At 39.8% G+C, this 16,531-nt stretch overlaps 1 protein-coding gene across 3 annotated transcripts in view; it reads left to right on the forward strand.

Annotated features, from left to right (window-relative positions):
- The window catches only part of CSMD1 (CUB and Sushi multiple domains 1), a 940,367-nt gene that overhangs the window by 602,911 nt on the left and 320,925 nt on the right, over positions 1–16,531 (forward strand). For 2 of the 3 annotated variants that reach the window (XM_080998891.1, XM_080998892.1), the window contains exon 7: positions 14,392–14,469. In XM_080998891.1, coding sequence (XP_080855017.1) covers positions 14,392–14,469 — 78 coding nt within the window. Of the gene's footprint in view, positions 1–12,045; positions 12,149–14,391; positions 14,470–16,531 lie in introns of those variants that run through there. The other variant, XM_080998893.1, reaches the window with a different exon arrangement.

Here is a 16,531-nt window from a genome sequence, read left to right on the forward strand (position 1 = left end):
GGGCAGTGTCCAGTGAAATTTTTATTAGAGTGCAAGGATTTCTGCTTCCACAATGGAGCTCCTTCCATGTGGCCCTGCGTCCTCCCAAAATCTGCTCCAGAGGGTTCTGAGAACCCCCAAAACAGATTCGTGGGGCACACAGGGAGAGGTGAGGGACGGGGAGTTCCATTGCCCAGCCAAAAGTCCTTCTGGTAGCAGAAGCACTTTGTTGAATACCACCTACTGAACTAGTGATGCTCTCCAAGGTAGAAGGTGTTCTCCAGGGCTTGGCAGACTGTCTTTTCCTACTTAGGACTATGAGCCCTAGAATTCCAGTTGGAAACTGATGGTACATGTGAGGGCTTTCTTGACAAAAGTCTCTTTCTCCCTCTCTCTCTCTCTCTCTCTCTCTCACACACACACACACACACACACACACACACACACAGAGTCAATTTCTCAGCTGAGATTTAGACTTAGAGTACAAGTTCCCAGCAGAAAAGGATGCTCTGCTAGAGTGTGGGGAGCACCCGATTTCTCTGCTATGTTCAGATTGAATAACTGCAGTAAACATGAGCCTCTGTTGCAAGGGCTTTGATCATTTAAGGGGTGAGCAGTTGGATGCTTGTGCATCAATTTGCTATAGCATGAACTTGAGCACATAGATTAAGGCTATTGGAGAAGATGCATAGCCTTTTGTGCAGCACTCACACTACAGGAGGAATGATCATGCCATGTCACGTTCTGATAGATGAAGCTTTTCAAATTTTGTAATTTAAAAACTTGGGGGTGGGGGAGTTGGGTGCTTCTCTTTATGGTATACATTTTAATTTATTCAATATTATGGTTACTTAAACAGAATCTAAACTCTTAAATAAATCTGTCTCCACTGAAACACAAAATAAAGGATAAACTTTGATTTAACAAAAGTAATTTATTCCAGAGGGCTATTTTAAAATGGAAGAACAGCACAGAATGATAACTTCATTTCCATTCATCTAAGGTGGTGCTTGTATGAATCTGAATTGCAACATGGCACAAAATCCTAGAGAACAGTACAAATACTGTCTTCCTCATAAGATGACCTGCATTTACACGAGTGGTCTGTTGATGATCCAAAATAACCATGGCCAGTTGGACTTAATTCAAGTGATTTGTGTAACCCACTTGTAGGAATGGTAAAAAAAGAAGATCCAGTTCACATTTAAAGGCAAACGGACCTAATGCACACTTTGCAAAATAATCCAAGAAGAGAAAAAAGGCAACCATCGAAAGTTGCACTTCCCCAATTTTTTCAATGCAACTTTCCATCCAAGTCTTGTGTACAAAAATTATGGGTGGGATTTAAAGTAACACTAAGGAGTTTCCCTTGGTCAGTGCTAGCATTTGTGCTGCTGAAAGGAACAACCTCTTCTCTCTTCCGGAGAGCCAGTGTGGTGTAGTGGTTAAGAGCGATAGACTCGTAATCTGGGGAACCGGGTTCGCGTCTCCGCTCCTCCACTTGCAGCTGCTGGGTGACCTTGGGCCAGTCACACTTCTTTGAAGTCTCTCAGCCCCACTCACCTCACAGAGTGTTTGTTGTGGGGGAGGAAGGGAAAGGAGAATGTTAGCCGCTTTGAGACTCCTTCGGGTAGTGATAAAGCGGGATATCAAATCCAAACTCTTCTTCTTCTTCTCTTCTCCTCCCCTCCCCTCATGCACTGTTCTGGGTGTTTTCCCAACTGCACAGAGCCAATGGGGGGCATGAGATGGAAGAAAGCCTCATTGTGCTATCAGGACTCATTGCTTCGGCTCCCAGTCGTTTTAAATATTTAGTTGAATTCAGCCCACCCACTTGGGAGTGCTGTATTCATACATAATTTCAATACTAGCCCAAGTAGCATAAGGCTCTGCTGCTCTGAACCTGAGAAGGACCAACTAGAGAACTGGGCTTGGCGGTGAAGTGCAGGATACAAATAGTTTTATGAGAGAGCTCCCTTAATGATTTCCTGCATTGATGGCAATCAGTTATATACTTTTTTGCTATATTAGTATACTAGATCTTCATGATTCAACACTCAGAAATCTGACTCGTTTCCCAACTCTCAGAAAAAGCACACTATTCAGACTGCTGGATGTTTCTTTGTGGGCATCTTTATTAGATTTCTGTTTTATGAGAAAAGTAGAGCTTTAGCGTTGTCACTTTTTCTATATGTCCACAAGGATATTTATCAAAAAGCAATTTTTCTAAAATGGAATGTTTATTGATTTTGTTCCTACCTGATAAATCTTTGCCTAAAATCAACTTTTGTGATTAAAGTGGAAAGAAAACAAGGGAAAGTCACTTGTTTATACACCTGGAGTTAGTAATTAGTTATACTTACAAATTCGCACGTACAGTTTCATTTAACATCAGCTGCAGTCCTAAGCATACTTACTTGCTGGAAAGCAACACTACAAGCAATGGGGATTTGCCTTCCATTAAATAAAATTAAAGTTGTTAAACTGAAGAAGAGTAACATTTTGATTCACAAAAGTCATTCATTTTCCATTCCTTTTAATGGGGCTGATTGTCACTAAGAAACCAAAATCTGTGTGGAAAACATTTGTGTGAAGTTGCTGTTTCTGGCCACACCTCTGATATTTTCACCTAAAAAAGAAGGATCTTGCTTGCATGGTTAAAACTGGCCCTTACCCCATGGGTACCACCTCACATAAACACCTGTCCATGTTTTTAATAAGAAAAAGTTGACCCTTTGTCAGAAATGGAGGTAGGGTGATTGTTGTTGTTGTTGTTGTTATAAATGGAACATCAGGCATAACAACTGATGTTTATGTTAGGCTTGTATAGGAGATACTATCCCACTTTTCCAAGTCATCCCTTCTCTTACAGGATGTGACATATTTTACATCTTGTTGCTCAGCGGTTATGTTGATACTGTTTTCTCTTTATATTATTACCTCGTCTTGACTGAATCCATCAGCTATGAATTTTCAGTGATGTTTCAAAATGGAGAGACCCACCTGTCAGATTGACTTGCAAATATGCTTAGCCATTTTGTTAAAAATTGGGAAATGGCATGGTAATTTCCAAACTACTTTTAAATTCAGACTTCTCATTTGCCTCCACAGTCTCTTGGTAACTTATTATTTAAAATGTTGATAACCCACCCTTCATAACTAAAAATACCAGGCTGGATACTGGAGACAAACACACAAAAAAGCCCTGATTGAATAATAAAATAAACAACAGTAAATATTAAAATGCATCATCAAATAAAGCAGCTAAAAACAACATAGCAATCTACCCACAATACTGAATCTTCCTGTGTGAATTAATTAGTCTTGATCTAGTACCAACATGATAACTCTGTTGATATGGAGGCATTAGGTTGGCAGTAGAATTGGATGTCACCACAGAGATGGCTCTTAAATCTCCCCCTGTTTAACAAAGTGAAGTCATTAAATTACCTGAAATAGAACGAGGTATAATTTCTTCAGCGTGGATTTTTGAACACCTCTCCTCTCCTTAGAGAAGGGCTCTTAAAAGCCATCCCTACTTGTCTTTACTGTGACCATTTTCAGATGCTTTCCACAGAAGCAGTACATATTAGCATGAAGACTCAAATATCAGGAGACATGAGAAAATGGCTCAGATTTAACAAATGACCTGATTCATGTTTTGTGAATATTCAAGTACTTGTTGATAGTTTTCATTGTCATAACAACTCTAAAAAAGTAGAAGTTGACTGTCTCATATAAACCTTGTGTATATCAAAATTTACCAAATTGCTGATATTCATGGTGACATATCCACCAGCTGCACAAAAAGAAGTTCAGATACTTATAAATCCAGCAAGATTGAGTCGGCTTGTGTTCAGAACTGCAACTCTTGTAATGTGTTTTTAAAACAGAACAAAACAATAAATGACCTGAACTTGAAGTGTTTCCTACCATGCAATCTCCTTTTTGTCTGGCTGGTAATTCATTGTACAATCTATTTGTTGAGCTAAATATAATCACTTTTATGGGAAAAGAAGCATATCATAACAAATTACAAAGCTAATGGTCTTAAGCAAACAATCTGATCAAAAAAGGGCTGTGCAGGATTAATTCTGTTTCACATGTTTGAAAGATTGATTAAAAGAGATTAAAGCACCATTGTGGCTGTGCTGTTGTAGGCTATCTTTACAAGTGAAAGATTTAATCTTGAGAATTCAGCTTTTACTCAATATTGCTTCCCACATTGCTGAGGCCCTCAAGCTAATTGAAAGCGAAATGATACCTATTGTTGGTTGCTCCTGAGACACAAGTTTCAGCTTTAGTTTGAAACTGGCTAGTCAAGATAAAACTGCTTCATTTGAGGTCATTTTCAATTTTATACCTTCCCCCACAACACACACACACACACACACACACACACAATCAGCTACCATTGTGATTTTCTGCTTTATTGGGAAGCAGTGATTGTATTTGCACCTTCATAGACGAGAAAGGCGTAAAGAGGAGAGAAGAGAACATGAGTTGAGTAGAGAGATTGAGAATAGAAAAATTCAAGAATGAGGCTTCTTCAATATGGTTGAAAGAAAGATGTACAACAATATTATCTCAACAGGATCCAAATGTAGTCAGTCCTAGAGAGGGGAAGGACTAAATGCCATTGGTTTCAGCGAGTCTCTTTGAAGTGGACGGAGCATAGTATTCAGCATAGGCTAAGTAAATCCCTGTGTAAGCAGGCCAACTTCCACTTATGCAACAGGATTCCTCCCCCACCTGCCTCCCCCCACCCCCTATTTTTTATGGATTTTCTTTCACCCTCTGGAGCAGTGGGGAAGGTGTGGGGTGCATGGGGGAAAGAGAGGGAGGAAGTCCCATTTCAAAAGTTGAAGTCATTCTGCTTTTGCAAGGATTCAGTTGAAGCATGCCCTCTGTCTGGATCTGACCCAGAGGCATAAACAGAGAGATTTAGTTGTATCAATAATAATAATAATAATAATAATAATAATAATAATAATAATAATATATTATTATTTATACCCCGCCTATCTGGCTGGGCTTCCCCAACCACTCTAGGCGGCTTCCAAAAAAATATTAAAATACTGTATTACATCAAACACTAAAAGCTTCCCTAAACAGGGCTGCCTTCAGATGTCTTCTAAAAGTCTGGTAGTTGTTGTTCTCTTTGACATCTGGTGGGAGGGCGTTCCACTACCGAGAAGGCCCTCTGCCTGGTTCCCTGTAACTTGGCTTCTTGCAGTGAGGGAACTGCCAGAAGGCCCTCCGTGCTGGACCTCAGTGTCCGGGTAGAACGATGGGGGTGGAGACGCTCCTTCAGATATACTGGACCGAGGCCGTTTAGGGCTTTAAAGGTCAGCACCAACACTTTGAATTGTGCTCGGAAATGTACTGGGAGCCAGTGTCGGTCTTTCAAGACCGGTGTTATGTGGTCTTGGCGGCCGCTCCCAGTCACCAGTCTAGCTGCCGCGTTCTGGATTAGCTGTAGTTTCCGGTTCACCTTCAAAGGTAGCCCCACGTCGAGCGCACTGCAGTAGTCCAGTATCTATTCCAGTATCTCAGAGCTCTACCACATAGCCAAGGAGTATACTCTCCCAACAGTGCCTGAAATGAAGGACTGCCTGGTACCTTCATGCCAGGCAAAAGCATTCCTCTTCTTCCAGGCCTTGGGCTAATTCAAAAATCTATGGCCTTTTAAACTATGTATTTCTATGTTTTTATATTGTAAACTGCCCTGCGATCCTTGGATGGTGGTATAGAAATGTAAAAACAAACAAATAAAATGGTGTACTAGGCCTAGAATTTTCCATCAGCAACTCAACCTCTAGTACACCATTATCTTTGCTTCCACTGATATATCACTGAAATACCACTGAGGGTCTGTTTCAAGAGCTTCATACTTCCAAATTAGAATTTTAACTTATTCTGAATGCAGCATCCTGCATGTCTCTACCAGACTTCTGAACAGTTATTTGTGCAGAATTGGTTTGGCTCATTTGTTTGTGCTTCAGGGGACTTTTGTGTGTGTGTATTGGAAAACCAGGCTGTATTAAAACAAGACCACCAGGGAATGAAAACTCTACAGTGAATCATTTTACAATACAGATAGGCTTCACATGCTTCCTAAAAGCAGGTGGGAAAGGAGGAGGAACAGTAGATTTCATCAGGGAAGTTGTTCCATTGCTGCTTTTCAAGAAAGTCACAGTGCAGGTCTTGATATCTGCCACTGATGTTTTCACTTTGCACAGCAAGGGCAATTGAAGCACATGCTGGCTTGCTCAACATAACCTGTGTGAAAAGTTCATATAGGTCAGATAACTTGTTTGAAGCTGAACCTGGAAAACAAATACCTCTGACTTTCCTCCAAATGTTCTAGTGCTTCCGAGGTTCCTTCTTGGTAAAAAAATAATGCTGGTGTCCCCTGCACTACTTTAAGGTTCAAGAATTTATTTTGAGCTTGTCTTGTGTTGCTATGGTTGTAGTACCACTTTCTTCTAACCATTCCCACAAGTTTAAAAGTAAAGCCAAGGCGTTGCATAAGTTAAGAAAGGCTAAGTTTATAATGCATGCCAGTGATTCCTGCCACACGCTGTTTAAAGTTTAATTTTGATGCATTATGGCCACATAACAGAGAATGGGTCAGAGAGACGTAACATGTTTTGATCATTATGCTCCAGAAGTTATCTGCCTCCTCTGTTTGACTACTTTGAATAATTCAGGCTTCGGCAAATAGATAATCCTGAAGTCAAACACTGAATATAATTGAAGCTGTAGGAATAAATCTTCAGTGGAGAAAAATTGCACCGGGGAATAAAAAGAAACAAACTCTATGGTAAAATGCATTTTTGTGCAAAAACCTGGAAAACCCAAATATCTGCTTCAGAGTAGTTTTGTAGTCAATCAAGTGGTGCCATTCTGTTCAAAGGACAATGCTAGCAAAAGAAGATGGGAGTGTTTTGGGGTGTTGTTGTTGTTTTTGTTAATTTGCTATTCACCTTATGTAAATGTGCTCTAGAGTGGAAGGTGGCTTGAGGTCTCGAAAGTGAAAGTGAAAAAGGAAAATCATCTCCCTTCCTTTTCTGTTAATAGATTTCCCCACCAGACCAAAGACTCTTCTGTGAATGGGAAGACTCTTTCTCACTTGCATAAGGGGGCACCATTAGATGCAACCCTCTTTCCCCCCCTTACTTGCAATTCTTATGTAAACACCCAGCCCAGTCCAGAGTTAAGAATGTGTTCTATTATACTCATGGAGTTCCTACATGTGTACTTAGTCCTCGTTCATTTCAGCTAAGAAGCCAACCCATTCACATAAAACAGGCATGGCCAAACTCAGCCCTCCAGCTGTTTTGGGACTACAACTCCCATCATCCCCAGCTAACAAGACCAGTGGGCAGGGATGATGGGAATTGTAGTCCCAAAACATCTGGAGGGCCAAGTTTGGCCATGCCTGACATAAAAGGACTAGGTGTAAGCTTAATCAGCTCCTCTTCCTTCATCATTTGACTGGGGAAAGTCTGTACTTCCTGTTACCCAAAATACACAGACAAAAGCTCTTACTTGGAAGTAAGAAAAAGATCATTATTCAGGAAAAGAGTCGTGCAGGCATGTAGCAGTCTCCTGGCTCATGAGGTTCAGAAGTTCAGGAGCGGGCAGAACTGGAAGGAAGTGATGAAGAAGAGTTTGGATTTGATATCCCGCTTTATCACTACCCAAAGGAGTCTCAAAGCGGCTAACATTCTCCTTTCCCTTCCTCCCCCACAACAAACACTCTGTGAGGTGAGTGGGGCTGAGAGACTTCAGAGAAGTGTGACTAGCCCAAGGTCACCCAGCAGCTGCAAGTGGAGGAGCGGAGACGTGAACCCGGTTCCCCAGATTACGAGTCTACCGCTCTTAACCACTACACCACACTGATGAAGATGTTCCAACAAGTTCCCACTCCTCCTGCCAAGCTTTAAAAGACACGGCATGGTGCACTCACTTCTGAGACTCTCCTGCCTTATAGAAATATTGGAATGGCAAGTGCATCATCCCTTGGCGCAGGTTGGTCTGCTCCAATCCAATTTGCAAAATCGGCAGGTGGCAAGACTGCTCCTGATCAGTTGCTGCCGCCTCCAGTACAGTCTCCCCCTCACATGATAAAAACCCCTCCAGTCTCCACTGACACTTCCTGTTTTTTAGGAATGTAAGAGGGGAGTGCTGACATCCCTATTCCCCATTCCAAAGTGACTGAAGTCAGGAGAGATCCAGCCTCTCTGTTTCTTCAATCTCCATCAGAGCTTGCTAACCCAGGCCTGATCCCAACAGTGATGTGGGCCTCATGGCAAACTCTTTCATAAAATGCACACTAAATATTTGTTGGATTTACCCTTGAAGTTCTGTAGTGAAATAAATCAGTTAAACATGCACATGCACATCCAAATACTTAAGATTTTGAAGATGGTTTTTCTTTAAAGTACAGTAGGTTTGAAGCTCTGTCAAATCATTGCAATAAATTAGTAATAAAATGAAATAATTAGTGAAATATATAGCTGCTAGTTACAAAAAAATTATGTAATCAGATTACTTAGCCACTGAAAAAGCAGCACAATTAATTAATTAATAGCACAATTAACATCTGCTCTATTTATGTCTTAGTTAATTTGTTCATACTTCTCTTCATAGTTTTTTTTTCTATTTCAGATGCCTATTTTTAACATAAAGTTGTAGACTTACTTGCTGAATATAATTATCTTAATTTATTGTGCATATTTTTGATCTGAGGCTTATAATAATACTTTCAAGTTCAACCAGTTTTTCTTGGTATCTTAGATCAGGCTTGCTCAAACTCGGTCCTCCAGATGTTTTGAGACTACAGTTCCCATCATCCCTGACCACTGGTCCTGCTAGCTAGGGATCATGTTGTAGTCCCAAAACAGCTGGAGGGCCAAGTTTGAGGAAGTCTGCCTTAGATGCTTTGAATATATTTTTCAGTGCAAAGTTCTCCAAAAAATGGAACATGGATTCTTTATCTAATGCAGATAAGACATTTTATACCAGGTTAAATAATATAATCAATGGGTGCAATCCAACTCCATTAACATAAATAGTATCTGGACTGCAGGTGTTTATTTTCAGATAAAAGTAATCAGAGATCAATCTAAATACATTAAAATGGGGTGGAGAAAACTCTTACCTGCTTTTCTCTTTGTTCTCACACTGTAATGTGATCTTTAACATGATTTGGGCACTGCTGTAGAAGTGCACACTCCCTTCCTCCCCTTTCCAATGGTTGGCATATAATCACATTTAATAGATTTTAGGTGCACAATTATTTTTTGGGCTGGTTCCAGAAAGCCAATCATGCAAAACTGTAATAGTTTTAAATGAACCAGGAGAATGAAGGCTTTCAACTAATACAACTGGAAATAAGTGCAGTAAAAAAAGGAACATGCGGAATATGCATTTCTGCAGGTGTTTTAAGTTATTATATACTTTTATTTTATCTCTATTATATTTGTTGAGCTTGCTGTGCACCACTTAGAGACTACTGTAATTAAGCAGTATATAAACTGTCAAAATAAATTATATGGAATAATATTTCCACTTATAGTGCTTTTCCAAGCAAATGTTGCCCTAACCCAGGGATCTCCAACCTTTTTAAATCTTGATCTCCAAAAGCAACCCTTTCACAACTAAACAACCCCCCAAAGGCCAAATTGTGTGTGTGTGTGTGTGTGTGTGTGTGTGTGTAATAAATGTGGGTAGGGAATGCTTTTTTGTGGGCACCAGGAGGTGTCTGAGGGTGCTGTGGTATTTATGGGCATCATACTGAGAACCTCAGCCCTAATCCGTAACCTCAAAATGGGGCTCTAGTTCATCTCAAGAGGGCAGATATCTAGCACTAATGGAGCTACTGCAGCTGCTTTAATGAATTGCCCTGCTTGAGACTAGGTTAACAAGGAGCACTATGGGGAAAAGGAAAGGTTATCACATGCTTATCTTGTCACAAAGTTTCAATGGAAGAAGAGCTGGTTAAAATATGAGTGGCAGATTTAGCCCTGTGACCTCCAGCTGCCAAGCTCAGCTGTTCAACCCTGGGACTAGTGGCCGGTTTTTGCACCACAATAGGAAAACACACAAGCAGGGAGTGAACCAGGTGACTTTTATTTAGACCTTAAATTTAAATCAGCAGATGGGGATGACTATGGGGCGGGAACTAACTTAACTGGATAACAAGAGCTAATGGCCGACCCACGCTTGCAAGTGAAAAGGAAGGCCTTGTCTCATCACCCCCTGGGATTGCAGAGCCCCAGGTAGATGCGAGATTTCAGCCTCAAAGGAGGCCCTTATCCTGCCCCCTGAACAAGAGTCTGGGAACTGAGCCTTGGGGCTGACCTGAAAAGTGCCTCTTTAAAGGAGAAGGAACTTTCTATCATATGTGGTGGGAATGCAAAAAGGTGAAAGGCTTCTGGGAAATGATATATAAGGAACTGAAAAAGATGTTGAGATATACATTTGTTAGAAAACCAGAAGCCTTCTTAGTAGGATTGGTAGGTAATGAAATTAATAGAAAAGATTGTAAACTTTTCCAATACGCTGTAACAGCTGCAAGAATACTTCTGGCGCAAAGATGGAAGCAGGAAGAAATTCCAGCTGTGGAAGAATGGAGAATGAAACTGACTGAATATGCGGAACTGGATAAATTGACTGGGAAGATTCAATATCAGAAAGACCAAAAGTTTATTGAGGACTGGGGGAAATTTACAGATTATCTGAAAAGCATATGTGATGCACAGACAACGCTTGTTGGTTTTGAAGAGTCTCTGTGAAAAATTAAGAAATATTGTAAAAAAGAAAGTAGGAGAAAGGAAGAGGAATGGTTAAAGGCAATAATAAGTTCAGAAATGTGTTAACAATAGAAATTTTAACAAAAGATTTGCAGAGAAACTGAGGGAAGTAAAAAATTGATGAATGTGAGAGAGAATATGAGTTGATCGTATAAAAATGTTTGGAAAATGAATAAAAAATTATTATAAAAAAAGGGGGAAAAAGTGCCTAAAGGGCGTCACCGGCTAAACCATTTTTTGTCTTTTCCCACACCTAAAGTGCCCAGCTCCTGAAGATTAACCTATTTAAACAACACAGTAGATCATGTAGCACTCTGTCTTGCTATTCAGAGTGAACTGGGGGAAAAACCAATCTGTAATCCAGAATGCGGATTGGGGAAAAATCCAACATAGTCCCCTAGTGACAACTTTGAAGCACACTGAGAGACAGGAAGGGAGGCTGGGTGCTGCTTCAAATGGAGGGAAGGCAGGTTGTCCCTTTAGTAGGCTCCATTCACTGCCCATCCTCCTCAGGCCACCTTAGGAATGCATCAATTGGTGCCAAGGATTTTTTCCACTCTGCCTCTTGCCCAACAGCTCAAAAAGGCCCTCACTGCTTCCCAGGCACCATTTAAGCCTTTTGGCTGAACGTTCTTGTGATGTCTCAAGCACAATGTATCTATGCCTTGCTTCACCACCCTGTTGCAGCTCCCTTACTCCAACCACCCCTCAATTGTGACTATGAAAGAAGGGGCTGCTTCTGAAAGAACTGCTGCCTTACACTTTCTAGGCATTCCCCCCTTGGGAAATGGGGTTGTCCCACATATCACAAAGAAATAGGAACATGTTCCTGAGGTCCATTTGTAAAGGCCTCTGGGGAAAGCTCCTGATTACCAATGTGTGCTTTTCTTAGTTCCCTTAGACCTTGTATAGCTAAATAATATAATCAATGGGTGCGATCCAACTCCATTAGCATAAATAGTATCTGGAATACAGGTGTTTATTGTCAGATAAAAGTAATCAGAGATCAGTCTAAATACATAAAATAGGAATCATGGATCCGCAAAGGAATCATGATCCGTCACCTCTCCAACTAGGAAATGATCACCTCAAAGGCCACTGTGACATCACATGGACCTCCTCTGGGGTGATCATCCATTTTCAAGCGGGAGAAGCCTCACTGCAGGACTTTGTTGGGACAAACTCACATTGCTTTGTGGTTCTGAGGCCTGTATGTCACAAAGCAGCAACTCTTTTGGAATCATTGGAGACAAAGAACCAGGTGGTGGTTTCTGTTCTTCTGCAATACATGAGATCAAATGGAATTGATGCTGTATCGACCCTCTTGCCTTCGGCACAATCCTGAGGTAAATTGTCACACAGCAAGAAGTGCACGAGTCCCCAGTACTACTCGGGAGATAATGATGAACACACATAATTAAAAAATTGAGTATCTCACATTGCAATAGACAAACCAGACGATTGTTGTGGAGGGAAATTCGTTGAAGTCTTGTAATTTCTCACCCTCTCAGTCTCTCACAGACAGAACAACATAAAAAGGCAATAATGCTTTTATGTCTCCTATGAAATTCAATAATGAGAACATTAATACCAGTTGAGACACTTCAAACACGTTGACAGAAACTGCCAGCATGATTAAAAAACAAAAACAAAACCCCAGACTTGTCTGATTTCCATGGCTTTCTAATGGAACATACTTGAATCATTTCAATAAAGCTTTATTAGAGTGTGGTACTTTGATATGCAGGCAAAAAGTGACCACCTGCAAATGCCTGCCATGTTAACCAATTAAAATTAAGAAACTGATGTCCAATTTAATATTGGCAAATAATCCTTCTTTCTTCCATATTTTCCATAATGATATTCTGATTTTAACGGGAAAGTTATGGGTTTTATTAGGTAGGTGAAGTAATATAATTAACTATATTACTGTATTTTAATATTTGGTTGGAAGCTGCCTAGAGTGGCTGGGGAAGCCCGGCCAGATGGGCAGGGTATAAATATTATTATTATTATTATTATTATTATTATTATTCTATTTTATTTCCCTACAGCCCCACGTGTGTGGGTTAATGGACAAAAGGATCCACTTCTCACTTGTGTCTTAAAATGTGGAACTGAGCAGAGTTTATATCCCATTTTATGGAGTTTAACTGAAAGCATGGGAATTAGCTGTTGGGCTGATCTCCCCCTTTGTTACACTGTTTGTCAAAGAAACAGGCTACAGACTGAAAAGTTAGTTTAAAACATATAGTTTACTCACAGTCAAGCATTTGATCTTAGCAGTAACAGCAGTAAAAATAAATGCAGGTAAAATACTTGTGTTTGCAGCAGAAACACCTTCAGGCATTTCCCTGATGCTGGAGCAAGTGGATAGATGTCCGTCTGCATTGTTTGTCAAAGAGAGAGTGGGAACAGGAAATACTTCTTTGCTGTTTCCCTCCCAGGAGAAAAGGCGGGAATTATATCACACAGAGCCTTCTCTACCAATTACATATCTGTGGTCTGAGTCGGCCTATCAGGCTCTATGGTCTTAACCCTTTCACATGCTAACTTGCAATAATACACAGTGTTAGATTTGACTGCATGCCCCCCACAAGTTAACTAAGTTTTAATGATATTTGTTAGTCAATTACATAAAAACCAGACTGCACCTGATTGCATGTAACAGCAGACTGATTGGCACAAGAAAACTCAGTTTGAGAGGTGGTGTTTGTGAGTGGAGAAATAACCCATGGGGTGAAGGGTAGGAGTACTTAACCCTTCCCCCACCCAGTGTTTTTCTTCCCTCAAGCTGCTCCCAACTATGGAGTTTCAAACAACAGCAAATACCAACAAATAGGTTTTCCCCATGTCTTAGGAACTGCTCAAGGTTCTGCCACATGCTCATTGACTTTGATGGTCTAGTCAGTGTGTCTGTAAATCTCTGTCATCACTGAAGCTCGTTGGCAAAAGACTTGTTGCTTGGAAAGAAAGGTATTTTTAGCACTAAATAGTTGGTGCATGTTTTGTGCTGAGGCCGATTAAGTATGAAGCTGAGGGTTCTCAAGATGACTGTTGAGGACATGCCACATAAATTTGAATGTCAGTAGCCACTCAACCATGAAAAACTTGAGCATGATGGGTCAAATGCAGTCCAATGAATTAAAGAAAGTCAAACATGTTTGAACTCTATTCCATTATGATTAAGTGCTTAATATCTGTATCCACTTTCATATATAAAAATGCATATTCATTTAACAAGTTAGTAGTGGGGCAATTGGGAATCTTTACTTTTGGTCATGGGAGATAAAGACTTCTCTACAAAATCATTTCAAATAATGACTAAATGATACATTTACTTATAGGCAGGGTTTTTTTTCAGCTGGAACTCAGTTCCGGCACCTCTCAAGTGGATGCCATTGCCATTCTAAGAGAATAAGTGAGGTGTTCATGGTGAGTTCTGGCACTTCTTTTTCTAGAAAAAATAGCACTGCTTATAGGAAAATAAACTGTTGTCCCATATCCACATTTCTTCAAATTTGAGTAAATAAATCTTGAATGCAATATGTATTTCTTCCATTTTGTCTTTTTTTTTTCTCTTTTACAGTGAAAAAGGCAATTGAACTAAAATCAAGAGGGGTCAAGATGCTACCTAACAAAGACAGCAACCACAAGAATTCCGTCTGTAAGTCCCTAACAAATATTTATTCTCTTAAGACTGTGTGGGTAATTTTTGATTATTTGGTCTGAAAGACACAGACACAGAGCTTTAAAACCAAGGTTGAAAAGGAAAAAAAGTTAACCCAAAAATGTTGAGATGAATGTGGAAGGTGCAAACATCCAAGGAATTCCAGTGGAAGTCAAAATATCTTCAACAGGGCTAGCAAAATGGCTCAGTGACAGTTTTCACACATTCTTATGAAATTAGGATAGATAGAAAATGGAAGGAAATGAGGAAAATAATTACCGGTAGTTTAAGCTATGGACAATTATCACCAATAAATCCATGTCAACCATGTTTCAGTAGCATAACAATGCATTATATTAGGGAAAACTGCTTAGTAAAAATGAAATTCCCAGCAGAAATTTGTGTATTGGGAGAAATTCTCACACTAAAATGCTGGTGAATTTTTGTGAGGATGTTAAAAGCGAACCACAAACTGATGCACAAATGTGAAGAAATGAACTTCAAAGTGGAAAAATGAGAAACTGGGAGAAACTTAAATTGACAGATTCATTCATCTCCAGTGGAGTGTGAGAGAGAAACCAGAAGGTAGGTGTGTGTTGGTGGGGGGTACAGAGGCAACTGAATAGTGGGAACGAGGTGGGTCTTCTCTTTCCCGGTCCTTTCCCACTCCCTTCCCTCTGGGGGCTGTGTATTTGCCTTGCAATCGGGTGCAGGTTATCTCAATGTATACTTAATGTAATGACTCTCAATATCTCCAGAGTGTGAATGGTATGACTCTATTTGGCCCTGTGTCTGAGAACCCAAGAGTACAGCATAATAGTCAAGGAAAATGAAAATAGTATTAATATGATGCGTTGCACAAAGTGAGTATGTTTGATAAAGAGAATTGGTATACTTGTATATCTTCCAGGTATGGTACTGTAGGCCCCACAGTGTTAGGGTAACTCTTTGCACGGAAATGTGTTACAGAAAGCAGAGATAGTCATACTGTTTAGGTTGACTGAAAACTGAGTTCAATGGGAGTTACTTGCAGGCAAATGTTATAGGTTTTCAGACTTGTTGTCCTTGGAGTGTGCATTTGAACCTACAAATTCTGAAGGTAGCCACTTTTTTGGAGTATGTCTTGTTGGGATTCTGTCTTTAATTACAGAAAGTGAACAAAGGACATGCTATTAACAATATTTATGGTGCAGTCTGCTGTTGATTTGTTTGTCAAAGACCAGATTTTATTATTATTTTTTTCTGAAGAGGAATGATGCTATTATATATTCTGTTAAACAAATGAATTATTAATACAGACTATCAACTAATGAAGATAAACCTTGTATTAGTTCCTTGTTTCCTCCTCAAGATTATGTAAGACTTCCCCCGCTGCAAATTTTGTAGCATTTCTCTCTCTCTTTATTTTGACATTCTTCCATGATTTAAACACTAAATGTGCTTGGACTGCATTGCAACATTTGGGGTGTGTGAGATTAAGCAAAGCCTTCATGGAAAAGGTGAATTTTGAGAAAAGATATGGCAGGAAAGTGAGATGTTGTGCCACAGACCAGCTGTTTGCTAATAATATTTCAGCTTACTGCATTAGCTAAAATTATCTGGATGGGACTGCCAGTTTTATTCTGTGTAACGTTTTCTATGGCACATTTGTAAAGGAAATTTAGATTAGATCTTACATTATTTATTGCTAATGTGTCATATCTTTTTGATTCATAGCCCAATCATATATATTCCTACGCAGGAGCAAACCCCATTCAGTTCAATGGAGCTTACTCTCTGGTAAATGGGTATAAGATGGCAGCCTCATTCTTTAATAATTTGTTCAATTTTGAATATATAGGATATTGCTTGTCCATATCCTCTTTCTCCCCGGAGGCAAGTGAAACTTCTTGTTTTCTCTGTCTATAATAATTTGCATAAAAACAATATTCAGAAAATGTTCTATAAAGATAACATATTTTCTGTAGTCAAAAACAACAGCAACAACCAACTCCCACTTAAACCTCATTTGAAAAAAACACATTTTTCAAATGCAGGGCCCATTGTGCTGCCTGTTTAC

This window comes from Podarcis pityusensis (genome assembly GCF_964106645.2).
Source record: "Podarcis pityusensis genome assembly, chromosome: 3".
Lineage (NCBI taxonomy): Eukaryota > Metazoa > Chordata > Lepidosauria > Squamata > Lacertidae > Podarcis > Podarcis pityusensis.